The sequence below is a fragment of the Coturnix japonica genome, chromosome 2 (genome assembly GCF_001577835.2).
Source record: "Coturnix japonica isolate 7356 chromosome 2, Coturnix japonica 2.1, whole genome shotgun sequence".
In the NCBI taxonomy this organism is placed as follows: domain Eukaryota; kingdom Metazoa; phylum Chordata; class Aves; order Galliformes; family Phasianidae; genus Coturnix; species Coturnix japonica.
This window is the reverse complement of record NC_029517.1, coordinates 9,212,064-9,232,351: the sequence shown is the minus strand read 5'-3', so window position 1 is coordinate 9,232,351 and position 20,288 is coordinate 9,212,064. Positions and strand designations below refer to the sequence as shown.

Below are 20,288 nucleotides of genomic sequence, written 5' to 3'. Positions count from 1 at the left end.
ATGAATCTTGAACACCTATTTTAGTAACACAGAACAATTTCCAATCTCTGTACTCCTGCATCATCATTTATAGTCACTTGAAGCACTAAATGCTTTAGTGTTACATGCTTGTGGGGGTAAAGTGCTGCTTGAACGGGAAGATGCTGATACTGAAGAATGAAGGGGGTGGGAGGGGAAGAATACCATTTTCATGGTTTCTGTGAGGCAAAACAAATGAACATGGTAAGTGAATGTGCTGGAGAACAGGTGAAAACACTGAAAATGCAGCTTACTGCAGGAGGCTGCCTTCTACTGTGCAATACTGAGCTTTTGTCTCAGGTTCATTAAAGATCAGAAAAAAGTTATGTCTATGACATGTCCCTATTTTTTTCTTCCAACAGAGAAAATCTTGCCAGTGACATGTACCTTATATCACAGATGGACAGTGATCAGTATGTGCCAATAATGACAGTAGCAAACCTCGATCATGTCAAGAAACTCAGTACTGATATGGATTTGATTGTTGAAGTGCTGAGATGTAAGTAAAAATTGCTCAGTACTGGAAAGCATTTTGGTCATTGCTGTAGGGCTCTATTAATCAAGATTTTCAGTATCTTTTTGTTGTTTGTCATATTGCAGTCAAATGTTATCCTTTTCCTATAAAGCTTAAAATAGAGTAAGCATCTTCAAATTTAGACTATCGTGTTCACAGTGAGATCTACTTCACATACGAAATATTGAATAACGATCTATGTAAATAAGAATAACGTGAATTTAATTTCTCAGAAGGGGCAACTGAGTGTTACCACTAAGGTAGGAATAAAGAAAGAACAAGACTAGATGTGCATCTTAAAAGGAATAGCTAATGAATTGGGATTTCTTAATCTGAAAGAGCGGGAAGGGTTTAGAGAGATTAAGGAATGTCTGTTCAGTTTGAAATTATCAGCTGACTTCTATTGTTTCTTAATGTTAATGTTCAAAAATATTCATTGCTAACAACTTTGTACTGTAAAACCATGTCCCCAGCTTCATCCTATATGCCATGTTGTTACAATTGCTGACAACTAAAGTATGTTTCTTTTCTCTCTTAGCGTTGCCTTTAGTCCAAGTGGATGAGAAGGGAGAGAAAGTTAGGCCAAATCAGAATCGCTGTATTGTGATTTTACGTGAAGTTCCTGAATCTACCCCCATTGAAGTGAGTAACTGTTCGATAAGGAATAATTGTCCTCATATAAGATTTGGAAGTTAGAATTTTATTTTTTTCTCCAGCTTTCAGTAGGAATATTGTGTTTCTTAACTACTAACTGTGTTTTCAAGTCTTAGTAGAGACTGTTTGGATAGCAAGTATTTGACAGAAGCATGTCACTCATAGGAATACTGCAGTAGAATCTGTAGCGCTACAGAGGGCTGAATAACTGACATCGCTGTGTTCAGTAGAGATTAGCATTGTTTTCTCAGACTCTGGCTTCTCTGTACACACTGAGCTCTTGGCTACTTGGATAAATAGCAAACAAAACTGAGGGGAGATAAGTCTTAGAATGGAAAACATCATTGCTGCATCTTTTTGTGTTAAAGTACTTAAAAGCTTTGCAGATATTTCCATAATGCTGAAGGTAAAGGTGTAAACAGGTTGCTTAATGATCCCAGCTAGCTTATGGAACTAGTGTAAGAGTAGTGAGGTAGATTCATTGAAGGTGTAAGTAGTGCTGCTACACTGAAAACGTTCAGTAAGGTAAATGGCCTTGATATATAGAAGCATAAAACAAGATGCTAAAAGGAATCAGAGGGAAGAAGTTAAATGCATTATAAACATTGCTTAAAAATACCTGTTGCTTTTAAATTTCTAAATGAAATTTAGCCTTTCCAAGACTGCCTAGCTTTTAATATCTTGAATTGATTTTCTTGCTGTCAATGGTTTATCATGTTGGATATATTAGCATTAGGTAGTCTCTCTTAAATGCTTAAAAATAACGCTAGCAAAGTTACGAGTAGTCTTTGTTTTCGAAATAGGTGATTTTAGTGAAGTATTTTATGTACTGTGTTTGGATTTTTCCAGTCTGACAATTTTAGATTTAATCTTTCAAACTTAATGGGATATGTTTTCTGGCTTAGCATGGGCAGGTTTTATTTAAGTGGCATGTTACAACTGCAAGTCTTCCCAAGCTGAATTGCTTATTGATGCTGCTTGTCTCTGTTCAGTGACAAAAATAAATAGTATGTGAAATAATTTTATAAAGTCTTAAGATGTGTTCTTTATATAGAAATTAGCACTTATATTATCTGAAAAAATCAAGTACTGCTCTCAGATATACCCATCTGTAGCCACTTGAGTTAAGGTGCGTGTCCAAACTTCTGCCAAAAGTGCAGCAGTCTCCTGTCCTGTGCAGTATGGGCAGGTTTCCATGATTCCATGGATTTGTAGACAAGGGAAATCCCGTTCACCTGTTGGATGCTGGTGCCTCATGATAAGAGGGCCCAAGAAGTGATAGTAGCTGGTAGTGATATGGTAGCGATATGGCATGGTAGAGATAGGAAAGATAGAACAGCTTTGCAGAAGAATTTGCACTTGATGCCAAATTTGTCTCATTCACCTAAATTATTTTTCCCCCCCAATCTCAAGGAAACAAGAAACTTCTTGTCACATAGCCTAGACAGTGCTTGTTTTTATTGCTCCTAACTAATGGGGAGCTTAGAGAGTTAACATTTGAACTTCAGAACAATTGTTCTCCTCAATTCCTGTTTTATAAGATGACAAGTACTTACAAGGAATTCTAGGTTATCATACTTCAAACTGCTGTTTTTTTCCTACTTTTTCTCACACACTTTTCTCTCTTTTTGTCTAAACCTCTTTCCTTAGGAGGTTGAAGCACTTTTCAAAGGAGATAATTTGCCTAAGTTTATCAACTGTGAGTTTGCCTACAATGACAACTGGTTCATCACATTTGAATCAGAAGCCGATGCACAGCAGGTAATGCTTTTTTTAATGCATTTTAGAATATAAAAGAAAATGGGAAAAATGAAGGGAGGATTAACTGGGTCGTAAGCTGTATTACAAATGTGTAAGAACTCTTAAAAGAAAAAAAAAATCCTTTAAACATTAATGCTTCCCGTTAGCTAATACTCAGTTATCAGCATTATTAAATATAACTCTTTAAGTTTTATCTTGTTTGCATATCCTGGCTTCCTGGCCAAAGCAATAATTTTGTGTGTTAAGAGCATTGATATTTTACATGACGCATTGAAATGCTTTATTTGTAAGACTGAAAATCTTGTTTAAAACTACTGAAGCACTTCTGCGGTGATAACTTAAATCTCGCCAAATGCAGATTAAATACGAGGGTTTTCTGTAGCCTAACATTAACAGACCCTTCAAGAATTATTGTTTGCCTTACCCTGTCTAAACTTACTTGCCTTTGTTTAAATTATATCTGACAAATTTTGCAATGACTTTTTAAAGGCTTACAGATACCTTAGAGAAGAAGTGAAAACTTTCCAAGGAAAACCCATTAAGGTAAATAAAGCTTTATTTCATTTTTGTGCTTATGTTCTATTTTTTTTGTGGGGTTCCACTTAATGTTTTCTAATATGGATTAAGGTGGTCCAATCTCAGCAAACGTTTGACATGGAGATTGGTTTTGAAATGCAGTGCATGCTATTATACTTCTCCTTTTCCTCCTTTCTGGCAGCAGTATGTTCAACACAGCATCAGCAGGGAAGCATTCAGCTGTTCCTGCCTTCCTTGAAGGAGAAAGCAATGACTGACAAGTGTCAAGTGTGAGATCTGCTAGTTTGAACCTCCCTGATTAAATCTGAAAGGCTGCTGTAATAAATAATCTAATCTCCTTTGCAGGCAAGGATAAAAGCAAAGGCAATAGCTATAAACACATTTTTGCCAAAGAATGGATATAGACCTCTGGATATGAACATCTACACACAGCAGCGTTACACAACATCCTTTTACTTACCTCCAGTATACAGTCCCCAGCAGCAGTTTCCATTGTACAGTTTAATCGCTCCACAGACCTGGTCAACCACGCACAGCTACCTTGACCCTTCATTGGTAAGTCTCTTGCTTACAAAACAGTCGTATTCTACTCAGAGTTGGTATTTTTGTTGTAAAGTTTTGAGGTGTGCTCTGGGAAGCAGAATTATCCTGAAAATGAGATTAAGATGCAGATTCTTCTTGAAAAGCAGTTATTCACACTTCTCCCCCATGACTTACAGGATTAATTGAGAACAACATCTGGTGTCAAACTGGACTATGGGTTCTCTTCTTGACTTTTTAGTTTTTGAGGCAGAAGTTCTTTTGAGAGATTCACAAAGCTTTCTTTTGTTAATGGCAAAGTAAAAATTGATTTCTGTAATGGTTTAAGGAACTTATTTAACTGAAACTAGGATATGTATGTGAATGTCAGAGTTCTGCTACGTACTGAGTAAATTTAATATAATGTAAGGGGGGATAATGTAGCATCCTGATCTAAGTTGCCCCATTTGACGCATTCTTGAGTCAAAATGCTTTGTGGATGCTTTGTTTTTTGTAATAAATTATCAAAAAATTTTTGTTATTTCAAAAAAATTTGCTCTGAAAGTGATTAATTTTTTTAATTACAATTTCTTAAAAGCATGATTTTTAGAGCTAGAGTGGTGGCTGTAAGTCCTTTTATATATTCTGTTGGGGCATCCACTGCATCCTGCAGTGCTGCTTCTGCACTGTAACAGTTTTCTCTGTTTCTCATCTTCCTTTGTCATCCTGTGAAAACTAATATGAATATGATTTTCAGTTAATGACTTGAGGACTGAGGATGTCCTGTATTGGAACCCACTTGTCCCTTCCATAAGTGCCTCTTTGCTTGCAGCTAAAAGAAACTAGGGTAGCAGCGCTCAAAATTAGAAGCTTTTTTGAGGTTTTTGGCAGAGGATTAAAGTGTCCTTGAACAAACTTGAGCAAACTTCCTGTGTACTGAACAGCAAACTAATTAAAAAGTTGGTGTGCTGAACACTTCACATATAAGAAAGGCAGCCAGAGCCCTTGCAGGGGAAGGCTTTGTAAGGGGCATAAAGAATGTGGAGGAGACAAAGTAGTGCAGTGAACTCTGTTTTTTCCAAGAGACAGCCACCTTATTAAGCAGAAACTAAAATGAATGCAGTTCTTTGCCTAGAAATGCTACAATTGGCTACTATACAGTTTCACTGTGAGATACTGGAATAATCAGATGGCACTGGTGTAGAAGATGTAGATTAACTGACCACAGGTTCAAGCACAACACTGTGTGTATCTGTCTTATGTCATCCTGGAACTTTTTGTACCCCTATAAGCTTACTAGTCTTGGCTTCTGGGGGAAGACCAAAGGTTTGCTAGTACTGAAGATCTCTTATCTTTCTTAGTAAAAACAGAGAACTAACTGATAGAGCATTGTCTTGACTGCTCTTTCAGCATATTGTCATTAGTTGGATGCATTTCTTTTTGGCATTTGGCTACATTTTGCATACATAGATGTAGTGTGATCTCTCTTGAACCTTTGTGGTGATTTTACACCAATAGAAAGATCTATATTTGGGAATAAATTACTTGTGAGGAGAATAGGGACTAAGAAGAAACATGACACTTGCAATAATTTACATGAGATAGGATCACAGTTTGCATATAGACTTGTGTACATGTGTACCGTAAGTTTCCATCCACTTCTGCTTCATCATAAATGCCATGACAGTACTTCCTCAACTCTAATTTGAGGTTCAGTGCTCTGTATTTGTGGAAATAGTTTTAATTCTCAAACTAGAGTGTGGCAACATGACTTCCAAACTGGAAAATTATGTACTACTTCATAAACTACTTCATAAAGTACCTAATGGCATTTGAAGAAAAAGCTGCATTGTGCTACTTGTAAAAATAGGTGTATGTTTGAGGAACTGAGTGTTTTTTGTGTGTGTGTAAATTATCGTTTTTGGTATTGTTGGAAAATGAACATTTTTCTCTCCACAAAGAGATCATTCGTCCATCTAAAGAAGGAAAGGATGTCTACTGCTTAATGTCACTTGAGTTAAATGAGTTATTTTCCTTTTCTATGTCCTTTATCACCATTCTCTTTCAGTAGCTGTTTGCTCACTTCATGTGAATTTTACAGTGCTCAATTTGTAAATATCAAAGGAGAAACCACTTCAAACTAATGCTTTCATAAAACTTTATTCTTTCATTAATCTTCAGAGTGTCTATTTTTGCAATGTAAGGTTGTGTTTGCTGTCAGACGTACTAGGTTAGGCAAACAGTAGTTTGGGATGGAAGCTCTTGTGTTTGATTTTTGTTTTATTGATTAATGGTTTGTTCCAACTGATTCAAGACAGGTTGAAGTAGCTTCAGGACCCATTTGTAGGAAACTGAGCTCTGTTTTAGGTGTAGTCCCTGTCATCGTTTAATTATGTTTGGAAGGTACTATATTGAAGTTTATTCCAGAGCATGATGTAAAAATTAATTGAAAATGTTGTCTTACTGTTCTGCATTTTATTTATGTGGAGAGAAGACAATGGTAAGCAATTGCTGTTATTCATAGTAATGTTTGAGTATGTTTCATTTAGACATGAAACAAAAGAAGAGCGTGCTAGTGAGATTGGGGAAGTTACTATGAACGTGCTTCATACTGAGGTATCTCGTCAGTATTGGACCTTGGCACATACCCACCACCCAACAAATCTTTAGTAATGCTTTTTTCTTCAGAGAACAAGACAGTAAATCACATGTGAAGTGCTGCAAAGCAAAGATGATCAGGTGCACGTAACATATACTTGCTCTCTTGGCTTTATATAGGTGTCATGTGGAAGATGACAACAGATGGAGAAGGTTCATATTAAGGATATTTTGCATATAATTAAGAAATACAGATGCATATTAGAGAACAGATGTGTTTCACAGTGTAGTGTGAGATAGGAGCATTACTTACAGCTGAGAGTTTTAGCTCAGTGTTTTTCAATGTAGGGTCAGTATTCTCAAATGAAACATTTAGTTACGGGACGCTGGGAAAATGCTCTATTACTGTTGGAAGCATTCTATTAAATACTTGTCCGCATAAAAGGGTATAAAATAAAAGTTTAAGAGAAAATACTCAGTTTACTTTGATTATGAGCTTGCGTTTTATTTATTTATTTATTAAGGTAACACCATTTCCAAATACTGGATTTATCAATGGATTCACATCTCCGACCTTCAAGCCTGCTGCTTCTCCACTGACTACACTCAGACAGTACCCTCCCAGGAACAGGCAAGTACAGCTATCTTTTATTGCTACACATACTACTCAGTTACCTGGCATGTGAGGTTTTAATCTGCTCATTTTAGAAACACCAGCTAATTTGAAAATACTTGTAAAAGTGAACTTGATGCAAGGTTAAGTGATGCCAAAAGCCAGATGGTTTTGCTATTGTTAGTGAGGATGCTGTTTCTAGATGAAGATAGACCTTCTGAAAGCTGGGAACTTGTCTGCTCCACAATTTAACATACTCAGATAAAATAGTTCTGAACAATGGCAAGTGACCAGCGGGACTATTGATTTGGTATTTTCAGTTTGAAGTAGTTTTTAGTTACACCATAGTTGAAAGTACAATGGAAAAGCTAACATAATAGTTCACAAGGCCTGTTAAAATGAGTATTTGTTGTTCTTATAACTGAAATACACAACAGAGGGCTGAAGATTTTGCTTCTTCTGAATTCTGTGTGTGGACTTAGGCCTCAGAAGCTCTATCATAGTACGTATGTTGAAATGACTTTTGAATTTGTAGGAATCCTAGCAAGTCCCATATACGACATACAATACCCAGTGCAGAAAGGGGACCTGGGCTTCTAGACAGTCCTACAATATTCAACTTTTCTGCTGATCGTTTAATCAATGGCGTCAGGAGTCCACAGACGCGGCAGCCGGGACAAAACAGGACACGGATGCAGAACGCTACTACGAGTTACACCAAGAGGGAAGTAGGAACTGGGCGGATGGAACAGACCAGCGTTGACTCGTCTCCTGGTTTAGGTCGAGGAAGGTGAGTGTGCCCTGTAGTTGTCTTCATTGGAAGAGTCTTTTGCAGATGATCCTGTGTTAGACTTCTGTCAGCATAGAATTAAGTGGGGGGTTCTGTGCAGTTGACACTGAGATACACGTTTAACTCAGCAGTTATTTGAAACCAGTGTATTCTTCCACTGACGTCATAGAAATCTGTATGTTTATATTAATGAGCTTGCTAGAAATCTTTACCTGAAACAAAGTTGTTTTTTTTTTCCTCTAGAACAAAGGTGAAATAATAATTAGAACTAATTTCGCTTCTGTTCTACTCACATAAAGGCAATGCTCTGATAACTATTTTCTTTCCCTTAGGAAAAATTCATACGGCTACCGAAAGAAAAGGGAGGACAAATTCACAGTGAGTTTCATGATTGTATTCAACTATAACTAAAGTAACAAGGGTAACAAGGCAATGTCATGGTTATTATATGGAATAGCAGATAAGATAAGCTATTGCCCACAAACTGTGTGACTGAAGATAGCAGCTCATTAAATTCACGTGAATTTTCTGCAGTTGGATATCTGAGATGATTTTCCACACTTCTGGAATTCAGGGACAAAATTGAGATTGCTCTTTTGCCATTGCAGATAACTTCTGCTTTACTGTTATTTTGTCAGCATGACTGTGCGCATTCACAGAGGGCCAAGTGCCTGAAGTTTGAAACCCTTGAAATTTGACTATCATTCATGTAGATCATGAGAAATATTTTATAGATCAGGTCATATAACACATAGTTAGAATATTAGTTATGTTAGTGGTCAGTTCTATTTGTTAAATCTAATGCCTCTCCTTGCTTTTCCTATCCAAACTCAGAGGAGAGGAATTAAATGTAGTGCAATATGGACAAAAAGCTGTTTTTTTTCAGGACCCACATTGTCATCTTTGCTGTTTATGGAGTGTGAAAGGTTGATGTTTCCTTACATAATTGGCACAGAGATATTCAGAACCACTAATGCTTAAAATGCTACAAGTTTTGTGAACTTAAATTCAAGGTGAATATCTAAATAGTTTTGATGCCTGGAAAGGCTGGACTGGGCAGTGAGTAGAAGAAAAATAAATTTTTGTAGGACTTAAGTTCTTCTGGGCAATTCATTTTTTTTGCCACACATGGTTTTACCGACTTCATGAAGTCTGACTGGATTGTTTTATTATTAACAGATGCAAAGTAACATCACTTCATGAGCTGTTTCTCAAAGGTCTGGAACAGTTGCATTTATGTATTAGTGCCTCCTGCTGTTGTGTGGCTTAATGGGATGTGGATGAAAGGAACACTGGGGCTTTAGAAAGTATGAAAGGGGCAAGTGGCTCCTTTTGGTTCTTGGCAAACTTGTTAAAGCTAGTGAGATCAGATTACACATGGGGTTGTCAGTACTTGTTTATTCTGTGTTTTCGGAGCTACTTGATGCTTTTTCTATCAACTTTCCCCTTTTTCCGTCTTAAAGAACAAGGAAGCAGTACAGGTTAGGAATGACGTATAAATGAGTGGAAAGAGAAGGGATTACCTAGGACAGCTAGTGAACAGAGAGGCTCTTTGTAATCAACTGACTCTAAATATAAAGTTAAAACACCTTTTAAAACTGAACTCATGATTTCTTTGGAGATCCCCTGTTCCCTTTTCTCAGCAGCAGACTTTAACTGCAGCCTGTTTGGTTGTGTTCACTCTAGACTTTTGGCCAACTAATATTTAATCTGTAGTGTCTGAGGCCATAGACATTATTACTCAACTTGTATTAATTCAGCTTCAGACTTTTATGCAGATGGCAGCTTAATTTTTATTTAAGTTTTTTCCTAGTCCTTCTAATTCAAGTCATTAATATATCCTGACTACTTCTCTCTTACAATGTCTTTTCAGGACTGTCTATTTAGGAGTATCTAGAAGTAGTATCTATTGCAGGACTTCTGTCCTGTTTTTGAAAATGAAGTGCTGTGATTTGAAATGCTGTTCTGGAAAGGAAAAGCTTGTCCCTCTTAGGATTTGAGCTAGGAAAGCATAGTTTCTCCCCACAACCTTTTGACAGATTATCTGACTCCTTATTTGGGCAGTTTATAGCCTTCATTGCTGTAATGCTCAAAATCTGTGCTGTGAGGGGGATGCTCGGTCAGTAGCATCTATGAGAGTTGTTATTGTTCTTGCCTCTGTCTCTATTCTTTCCCTACTTCTCAATGTTTCACATTTTTACTGACATAAAATACAGTTTGAGACGGGACCTTGAGGGTTGTTTTGTATCTTTATTGCTCTTAATGAAATCCTTAATCTCCTTTCTTCATAGAAAGAAAGCAATGCGACACCTTTCCCATTCTATGTTCAGAAGCATTGTTCTCACATTGAGACCATATTAGCAATGTACCAGTAACTCCATCTCAACATAGGAATTATCTTAAATATCACTTTGCATTGACTGTTCTGAAACAGAGATCTTAGCACAGTCAGGACACAGTTACTTTTTGATTAAATGACATAGGCAGAATCAATGGGTAACTTCAGTTAAAGAACATAACAAAAGGAATTTTAGTTTTTCAATGTATGTAAGTTTTACAACTTCTTGCAAGTAGTCTTCATAAGTGGACTTTGCCTGTGATACTCATTTAACTCTTCTGTAAATAACCCAATAATGTATTTGCCTGTGATGTTGTTTTTTCCTCTTAGATTTAGTTAGAAAAATTGTGTTTCAAAAATAATTTAATGCTTATATTTGCATTTTTCATATTGATGAAATTGGATGAAAATTGTCTTTATCTGCACTACAGACAAAGCGTGCTATCTTGCTGTTTCTTAGTGTATCTAAACATGATTAAGATGCTCTTTAACTCTTGTCATTCTTCTAGAAAGGCACTGACTGCACATAAATGGACTTTATTTTCATTTTATCATGGTATCTAACATCTGTTTTCCTGTGCCATTATAGCATCTGTCTTGAAGGAAGCGTCAGGAAGGAGGGTTAACTGTAGTGCAAAAGCTTAAGCATTTAAAATTTGTAAGGCTCCTAGACCATCCCATTTAAAATATAATAGAATATTTTAAGAGCACCAATGGAAAATGAATTCCTGGATACTGTGTAGTTTTCCTGGGAAGTGGGGTGGGATGGGCCTCTTTTTAGGGCTTTGCATCAAATGCAAAATGTCATTGAGTCCTATGACCTTCCTGACTAATCCATTGTGGTAATCTCAGTATGTTATTTCTGTTCCAGAGAGGCCAAACACAGTCTCCACCACCCCCAAAACCTCCATCTCCTAGCTTCGAATTGGGTTTATCTAGCTTTCCTCCATTACCTGGGGCTGCTGGCAACTTAAAGACCGAAGACCTTTTTGAAAACAGACTGTCCAATGTGGTAATAGGAACGACTAAAGAAAGAGTGAGTAGCCAGTGTTCATTTTTATTGGGAAAACAAAATTAACAGAATATCGTTCCTCTTGTTTCTTCAAATTGGGTGTCCTGTATGTAGAAGAAATTTGCGGTTTCATGAGTCGTGAGAAGTGCCACTCTTACCTGAGAATATTGGGGTCTTCTTTCAGAGAAGTTGTGGAGTTTGTGTACTGACATAAGTAGATGTTAATAGCAGAGATCAGGAAATGTGCTCTTTACTGTTGCTAATGGCCTTTTTGATAGACCCACATGAAAAAATAAATGGTAAATTTTCCTCCTGTTCAGAAGTCAGACTTATGGATTGTGTATGAAATATTTTGAAGTGACAAACTTCTAACCACTGAAATATAAAGAAGCTGCCTACATAATCTTAGTGCACTAGACATCGTAGCTGGAACAAGAACTGATATCAAAACAAGCTGTATCCAAGAGTTGTCACGTTGCTCAGTAAGATAAAAATATACCAGAATGATTTGGCAACCAAACATTGCTCTGTAGAGGTAGTCGAAATGCAGCTGAAAATTAACGTTCCGTAGTTGTTCTTAGATTCCCTTCTTAGAACTGCCTCTACCATGCCCACCTGTGTGTGTCAGTATGTTCTCCATCAAGAGTGATACAACCCTGTGTGCTACAGACCAGTGCAGGCTAAGGAAGCTTATACTGTCTGTTTTGTTAGCTCTAGTGTTAACTTAGACTGAAGAAAGATGTTTTTTTTCTTGGTGTGCCTAAGGTTGTTTGGGAGGGCATTTGTTGGCAAGGGGAAGGGGAAGTAGAGGGCAGCCTCCATCCAGAGCAGATCATACAGACAATTGTTGTGTCTCTTGATGAGAAAAGAGATAGCAACATTCTAAGGTTGTGTTTAGGGGTAATATGCAAAATAATGCCATGATAAGAGCACTGTTTAACTTAGTGTCAGTCAGTAATCCAGATTGTGATCTGTTCTTGTGACTTGTATATTTGTAAATGTTTTAACAGTACTGTTTATAAAGCAGCTTTTCAGCTATTATATTTCAGGTTTTAAACATAATGCCAGCACCTGCTGTCACTAGTACAGTTTAAAGCACGTGGTTCCTCTGATTCTAGTACTTGCTTTGCACTGTTCTTAATGTGATATATTTGCACCTATCCCTTTTAGAGACAGTCTTAATATCAGTCAGACACTGTTCATACTACCACAATGCACTATCACATATCATGGTTTCTTTTTTTGCCGTGCATGAGTTAATGTCTGTACCACTGTGTGGAAGAGAGGGATTGCACTCATTCCTTGTTGGCATGAATAATGAATAAGATAACAGTAAATGGTTCCAAGGAGTTGAGCTCTATAAGTGCGGCTAATGCTGGAATCTTGCCGATTTACACAGGGAACTTTTCTTCTTAATCTCAGCGATTTTTGTGTTGTATGATGTAATGTGAATAGATGTTGAAGTAGATTTATGCAGCTCTACTCTTGTTATAGATCAGTAAGACCTGCGTACAGAAGCTGAGACAAGTTATGTGCTATGATTTCCGGCAGTAGTTACCCAGACCTGCTGTCTTTCTGATCCTTGCTTTGTAGCGCTCTTTTAGTAGCTCTGGGGAATAGGGGGTGTTAATCATCACACATTTTCTAACTGGGGATCTGTAGCTCTGTCAGATCAGAGGCTGAGTTTTTTTTTGGCCTGAAAACAGCACTTGTGTGTCTGCTTCACTTGAACCTGTTCTCACGTAACCATGTAGCTGTGTGTTTCAATGAATTCGAGCCAGAATGCTCAGAAACCTGCAGTTTTCAAGCCTTGGAACTTACTATCATAGCAAGTAAACAAACAGAACCTGTTATTTTATTTCTAAACATCTAACTTTTAATGTTCTACTTTGATTTCAGATCAAGCAAGGCTTAGATCCAGTGCAGTAATCTATGCTGCCTGATTTAAGCATCATCAAATGTAATTTTCTTTTCTAGCAGGAAAAGAGACTGATGTTTTGTGACCTTTGTGTGGTGACTGGCCTTAGGAGGAGGTGGATGGTGGTTTCGTTCCTTCTGTGCCTGTGTTCTGCCTACCACTGCTACCTCTTCTTTCTAACATCAGTTCCAGTATTAGAATCAATCAGATCAGAAGCAGTACAAAACCCAGTGTTGTGTAAACCAATTGAAATGGTTAAAATGTTAGGAATATTTCAAGCTATAAGAAGTCTTATTGCTTTTTTCTTCCTTGTGACAATTTGAAGTTGTGTGTATCTTGGGTCCCTTTGGCCTTTATCTGAAAGGATGATATCACTTGACATTAGGAAGACCTTTTCAGAGCTACAGAAAAAGCCTCTTCTGCTTGTTATCAGATTGTGATATAGTCATAAGAAAATAGTCAGAAGACTATTTTATAGTCGTAAGAATAGGGACTTCTCGGTCACATCCTAGTTTGCAAAAACTTCATTTTCTTAGGATTGTTTGGGTTTTAGCACCAGCTATTGGGATGATTGGTAACGTTAGTGCTAAAGCTTTGCAAAAGTCGATTTCTAGTGAGTAATGCCAGCAGACTTCTGTTGTAGTAAGTACACTGAGTATGTAAACAGATACAAAGCCTACTTTGTCACCATTGTGTGCATAATTCCCAGTATGAAATAAGTGATTTTTGTCATCCAGAGATGTCCCAAAAGGAAATACGCTGCAGACTCCTTGTGAAAGAGTGATAGTGTGATTTGTGTTTCTGAATAATTGTAAAGGGGGAAAAAAAATTAGATCTAGTCAATATATTGGACAATTTGGGATCTTCCTTTAATTTTTTTAATTTACATTTTTAACATGTAAACTGTCTGCGAATTGCATTAGTCTTCGGGCAAACCATATTAATTGGGTACTATAATTGCCTTTTTTCTCCTTCAGAACATTAATGTGGATGCAAGTACAAACACTATTCCATCAGGAATTCCTCGCGAGCCGCTGTTGCCAGCTGCTTCTACATTGCCCAGGACGTTTGAAAGGTCTCCTTCGCCACCCCAGTCTTCTGAGTAAGAATTTAACTGTGTATCTCTAATTATTCTACTCTCAGTCACGTTTGCATTTTCTGTCATCAAAAAGCCAAAAGTGACACTGTAAACAGTTATTGGGAAGTAAATGTTTTCTTTATTTAATTTCTGAGTAGTGTCATTATAATGATTCAGACATAAGCCAGCAGACAAAAGTTTAGTGTTGTATTTTAATCTTAACAAGTATTAAAGAAATATCTTGGAATGTCTTACTGCCTTGTATTTAGGTAGCTTTGAAGCATAGAGTAAATGCATCATCCTGGTGGGCAGTAACAATGTCCATACAATAAAGTTTTCAGTAAGACCTGATTTGAAAACTGCAAGTTGTATTCAGATGTTTGAGTAACAGGAATAAGGGAACTGAATGCCAAATGCTATCAGAATATCCCGCATTGCAGGTTGTGTCAAGTTCCATGCTAATATCTACTTGTTTATGATTTGATGTTTTTAAAAGCAATGCCAGTCACAGCTGTAATTGCTGGCACACTCTAATGTTGTAGTCATAGTCGAATACAGTTCTAGAGCCTTTCTTAGGTTGATCATTTGTCCTCAAGTTTCAGTTCACTTGACTTTGTTCCTGCTGGATGCTTTACAGGGAATCCAAGGTCGTGGATAAACAGCAGAGAGAGACACAGAGTGCAGAAAGGCTTTCTTCTTCCACACTCAGTACTGCATGTAAATCGGTACAAGTCAATGGGGCTGCCATAGTAAGTGATCTTATTATTTCACTTTTTCTTAATGATGCAGTTTCGTGTCTTTAACAAAATATTGTTTCTATTGCTATCCAGTGCTGCTAAATCATATGAACTGAGAATCCTTAAATCACAACCTGACGTGATTTATTGCGGAAGTGTTAATAAACCCTAAAGCGCTGCTAAAACAGAGCTGTGTCATAAATCAGTCTATGATAGTGGCCTGTGATGATTACTTTAGTTCTGCAATTAACAGTGCAAAAATTATTCAAGGTGACTTCCCATGAAGTTCTACCTGAACGCTCTTCTTACTTGGTAGTAACCTCTAGTTAAAAGTACTGGTATGTATTTTGGTTTTTAAACCAAAGCGTTCACATTCTTTCAATTGTTTTAGAGTTTACTTGAATTGGAATTTTTGTTCCATCACAATACCCCATTTTTCTGGAATACTTTGTCGCATTTACCTTGTCTCTTGCTCCTACTACAAATATGGTTTAGTGGTTTGTTGTAGCTATGGTAATGGGAGGACAGTTGGATTAGATGATCCTGTAGGTCCTTTCCAACCTTGTGATTCTATGATTCTATTTTCTGTACTACTTCTGTAAACTTCATATTCAAACATTGTATTCTGCATATTTAAGCACAGTGGTTGTTTATGACAAAATATTTGACTTCTCATGAGTTAAATGATTTTTCTTCTGGAGGCTTTATCTCTGTTGTCCTGTTTTGCTATTGGTTTCACAGGAACTGCGAAAACCTAGTTATGCAGAAATTTGCCAGAGAACAACTAAAGATCCTCCTACATTGCAACCCCAGAAAGAACAGAAGCCAAACACTGTAGCATGTGGGAAAGAAGAAAAAAAGCCCACAGAAACAATAGAGAAAAACAGAGAACCTCCTCCTGCGAAGTCACATCCAGGACAACCCAAAGACCAGAGAAGACAGTCAGGACGCAGATCGTCCCCTCCAGCTGTTGGCAAACGCTTAAATAAAGAACAGAGTACCCCTCCAAAATCTCCTCAGTGAAACTAGCACCGGGGAGGGATTCAAAGAGGTCTGCTTCCCACAAATTAAACCCATGTTCCCACTAAGATACCTGAGAATGAGTTGCTGGTTAGGAGCTTGCAGTGATACTTAGGCATATAACAATGCCTGCAAGTTATTTTTCTGTGAAATACTTTTTCCCCCTCTTGAACAAACATTCTATTTTTTTTTCTGGATATTTCTGGATAGTTGTTCTAAACCTTACATTTAGGTTGGTGCTTAATTGGAGGTGAAGCTTAGTGTGATTTTTTTTTTTTTTTTCAGGATGTAAAATATTTGTCTTTAAAAGAAGAATCAACTTTTTATGAAGCCTCTCTGTGGCTGTGTGAGTGCAAGCTCTGTATAGTGAGTTTTTTCTAAACTGTTAAGCAGAAACGTGCTGCTGCAATATTTTTAATAAACTGGTCTGCAAGTACATATCTGAAGTGTCCAAAAGACTGATAACGGCAGCTAGTGTGTAGGGTGCAAGAAGTAGGTATGTTCTACAGATTAGTACGTGACCTTGATTTTTTTTATTGGGCTGCTGTACTAAAGGTCAGCAAATGAACTTGCACTTCTAGGTTAAACAAGTAGTTGTTTCTAGTGTATTTTAAAACCTAATATTTTTTTCTTGATGTTTTTGCACACACAGAATGAATTCCACGGAGCACCATAGCAGTCTTTCTAAAACACTTCCCTTTATTTTTTTGGACTTACTGCAAGCAAGTAACCATCTCCTCACTCCAGAATAAAACTGATGTTATAATTTGCAAATACAAAGCACATTGTGAATAGAAAGAACCGAGTCCGTGAGCTTCTATGGTGGTGAAGCCTACTAGTGGATGTTATCAGGAGAAAGCACTGTAGCCTTCTCGTGATAACCTTAGCTTCCCTGTGCTTGTAAGGGAGTTAACTGAGTCAGCGCTGTACGTTCTGGTTACCCCTGTGCTCTGTGTAGACTTTTTTTTTAAATTCTGCCCCAAGTGCTCTTTGAAAGAGTTCATATCTCAGTCAGCTTCGTGTTGACGCCTTCCTGTAACTACAGGCATTGGCAAATGGATTGAAATTGTCCAAGATGTGAGATAATGGTGTTTGTTTTGTGTGGCGGAGGAAGAGATCCCTGATAATTACCTCTGGGATGAGGTTTCTCACACTTATTTACTTTAGAAGTGATGCGCTTTCTGAAGGACAAGGATGCACTAAATTAGCAAGTTTCTAATAAAGTTGAATATAAATTATTTTTGTTTCAAAATGCCTAAAGCTTTTCTTTAAGTGTTTAAGCTGCAGGAAGTTCAGACTAAACTCATTCCTGCTGACTATGACAGTACAGTTTATTCCACAAAAATGTTTATTTAAACAACTGATTTTTTTTAAAGAATTATTTCCATCCAATATTTAAAGACTTGAATTTTATTTAAACTTGAAAATGACTTTGCCTTAACTTTTGTACAAGACAGCTTAGAGTTAATGAGGTCTGACCCCATTGAGGGTTAGCGTGAGTGGAATACAGAAATTACTCAGTTACAGTATGTATCTATTGTCACTGGTCTTACTGGGTAAACATACTGTAGTACAGGAACTAGCAGCAGTTTTTGTAATATACCTTAAAGATCTTAAACAGTTGATCTTTTTCAGATTGTTGAAAAAAATCTGTAAATGCAAATAGTCAATACTGTATTAAATATGTGCACTTGGAAGTGTGTGCTTTGCTTGTACAGTTGTAAATAATCAGAACATATAAAAAGGTACCCTAAAGAAAAAAATCTGATAAAAATTATTGATATTATAAATGTTGCTGTTGAGCTGGATGTAGATAAACTAAATGTTGTGGTTTGAATATTACTTTAATTTGTTGGTTTTTTTGTTTTTTTTTTTCTTTTCCTTATTTTATTCTGGTGTGCTGAACTGACTCTGCCTCTTCACTGCAAAAGGGAAATGGAACGAAAGTCTTATTTGAAAGCCCTCGAGTGTTTTCTGAACCCTCTAAAAAGCGATTTAACCAATTCAGAAGTGTTCTGCAATGTAAATAGTGAATCTTAGCATCGAAGCTGTAATTTTAAGTCATTAATAAAAATCAGATTGAATTGGGAAAAAGAACTTTAGACTGCTAAGAAAAATATACACGGAAGCTTACTTGTCTGCTTTCAAGAATATCAGTGCTTTCCTCAGCGTATGATTTGTAGAACTGTAAAGTAACTCTAGAGGTAACTTCTGACCAATCTCCTGTTAGGAGCATCAGTCGGTAACTCGTTGAATCCAGCCTGTCGTATGCTGCACAATTGGTTGAAATAGGGCGCGCTGGAACCCATGGATTTTCCTTGTTTAAAAAGCACACTTTGTGAGTAACTGTGGAGGGAGATAGGACTGACAACATCACCAAAACAGCTCAACTAGTTCTGTCGTTGGATTTTGGTGCACTTATCCTTTCCCCGGTGGCAGTGAATGTGGTAGCTAGATTTGTGTATGGTTAAGGCTGGCTGTATGGTTCTGCTTTGTTTGTCTGCTGAAAGTGAAGGGCTTACCAGCTGCAAACAATCACCAGTGGTTACTTACAGACTGTGTACAGCTAGGCGTAGTGCTCAACTGGTACATAGGGTAATCTCTTGAGACCAGCAGGATGTGTTGTGCTGTTCTAATGTATTCTGCTGCCATTTGTGCTAGGTCAATACACTGTAATTACTGCTTACCCAGCAACAATCTGTTGCATTGAAAGTTTAAATCTTCCTCTGAGGTGGTTTTTATAGCTTTTTTTTAAAGAAAAAAAAAAAAAAAAGAAGAAGAAGAAGAAAGTGACATGCCAAATAGCTGTGTCATGTACAACTTATCCTACTGCATTTTACTTTGGAGATCTGTTTTCCACTCAATGACAGAATGGAGTTTTCGGAATAGAGTTGTGAAGTTGCACGCAGACTGTTGCTACGGTGTACAGAGATGTTAAGATGTGGCTTTTAAATGGAAAAGCCTCCCAAAAGCAGTAGCTGAGTTTAAAGGCCCGAGGATACAGTAATGAAAATCAGCATTTTACCTCGCAGGATTATGTGGTGGTGCATTTTGAAAGCGAGTTAAGTGGGATCTGAGACTCTTCCAGCAATTAAAAGAAAATAAAACCAACAAAAGCGGCTTTTTAAAGTTCAATCTTGTTTCAGACCAGACCCCCCTCTGCTGACATTTGTCACTGCCACGTGGCAGTGTTTTATGTTGCCGCATTATCCTTTAAAAGACTCGAGCAGTTGTCACAGAAAGGCCCTTGTTGGAGTGTGGTGCAGTGTATCACGAGCAACAGCTGACTGTAATGGTGCATACCTATCTCTGTATCTCCTTCGGCTAGAACAGTTAAGGGATTTCATGTGCTTTGTAACCTATTACACTAATAGCAGCAGACAATCGAAGATTTCCAAGGAGACCTAACAGCTGCCAATTCGTGAAATACAAGTGTAATATGGAAGCCTTCTTGAGGGTTTTTGTTTTTGTTCTTCTTCCATTAAGACTGGAATCAAGCTTACATGTAAACTATCAGTAATTTAAGTTTCCTTTTTGTGTCATAAAATGTAAAACTGTCTAATTTGAAAAAAAAAAAATGTAGGTTATGAAAAAATAAAGATTTAGGCACTGTTGAATTCCTGATTTTTTTTAATTAAACCTTTCTTCAGTAGTTCTTAATTATGGTTTTGTCTTTTGCTCCCATTTTTGGAACTCGAATATCTCTGATTTTGGGGGGGGGGGAAAATAATGCTCGTTGGCCTGTTCAGCACAGCTGTTGCAATCATCACCTAAGGCTGTGGTGCAGCAGGAACACCTGGAGTATGAGCATAGAGGCAGCAGTACCCATTTGTGTGTGCTGAATGTGATTAACCTGAGGGATTGAAACAGGAGAGGGGAAAGCAGGAGCTGAGGTAATATTCTGTTTGCTGAGGGTTATTGTCCTTGTTAGTGGTTTCTTTGGAATCTTAAATAAGGTCCTGACTTGCTCTTAAGTGAAGTTTGGGTTAGGGCTGTGGTTGCCTGAATCTGGAAGCATCCTGGTGTTGTGGCTGGGCTGGGCCTTAAGGAAGGAAGAGCTCCCTCAAAGCACACTCCTGCTTTGGAAATACTCATAATAGGTTTTCTCCTTCGGATTTGCATTTCATTCAGCTGTACCTGCCCAGGTTTAACAACGGAAGTGTGAAAGCTCTAGCAGTTAC

General features: G+C 37.4%; 1 protein-coding gene across 6 annotated transcripts in view; it reads left to right on the top strand.

Annotated features, from left to right (window-relative positions):
* The window catches only part of LARP4B (La ribonucleoprotein 4B), a 50,273-nt gene extending 30,549 nt beyond the window's left edge, over window positions 1-19,724 (top strand). For 3 of the 6 annotated variants that reach the window (XM_032442986.1, XM_032442987.1, XM_015853082.2), the window contains 12 exons: window positions 381-517; window positions 1,071-1,174; window positions 2,837-2,947; window positions 3,437-3,490; window positions 3,830-4,039; window positions 7,126-7,232; window positions 7,750-8,004; window positions 8,337-8,382; window positions 11,214-11,378; window positions 14,250-14,374; window positions 14,988-15,099; window positions 15,820-19,724. In XM_032442986.1, the coding sequence (XP_032298877.1) occupies window positions 381-517; window positions 1,071-1,174; window positions 2,837-2,947; window positions 3,437-3,490; window positions 3,830-4,039; window positions 7,126-7,232; window positions 7,750-8,004; window positions 8,337-8,382; window positions 11,214-11,378; window positions 14,250-14,374; window positions 14,988-15,099; window positions 15,820-16,110 (1,717 nt within the window). In that variant the 3' untranslated portion in view covers window positions 16,111-19,724. The remainder of the gene's footprint in view (window positions 1-380; window positions 518-1,070; window positions 1,175-2,836; window positions 2,948-3,436; window positions 3,491-3,829; window positions 4,040-7,125; window positions 7,233-7,749; window positions 8,005-8,336; window positions 8,383-11,213; window positions 11,379-14,249; window positions 14,375-14,987; window positions 15,100-15,819) is intronic. The other 3 variants (XM_015853079.1, XM_032442984.1, XM_032442985.1) reach the window with 2 other exon arrangements.
* Window positions 19,725-20,288: the final 564 nt, after the last annotated feature.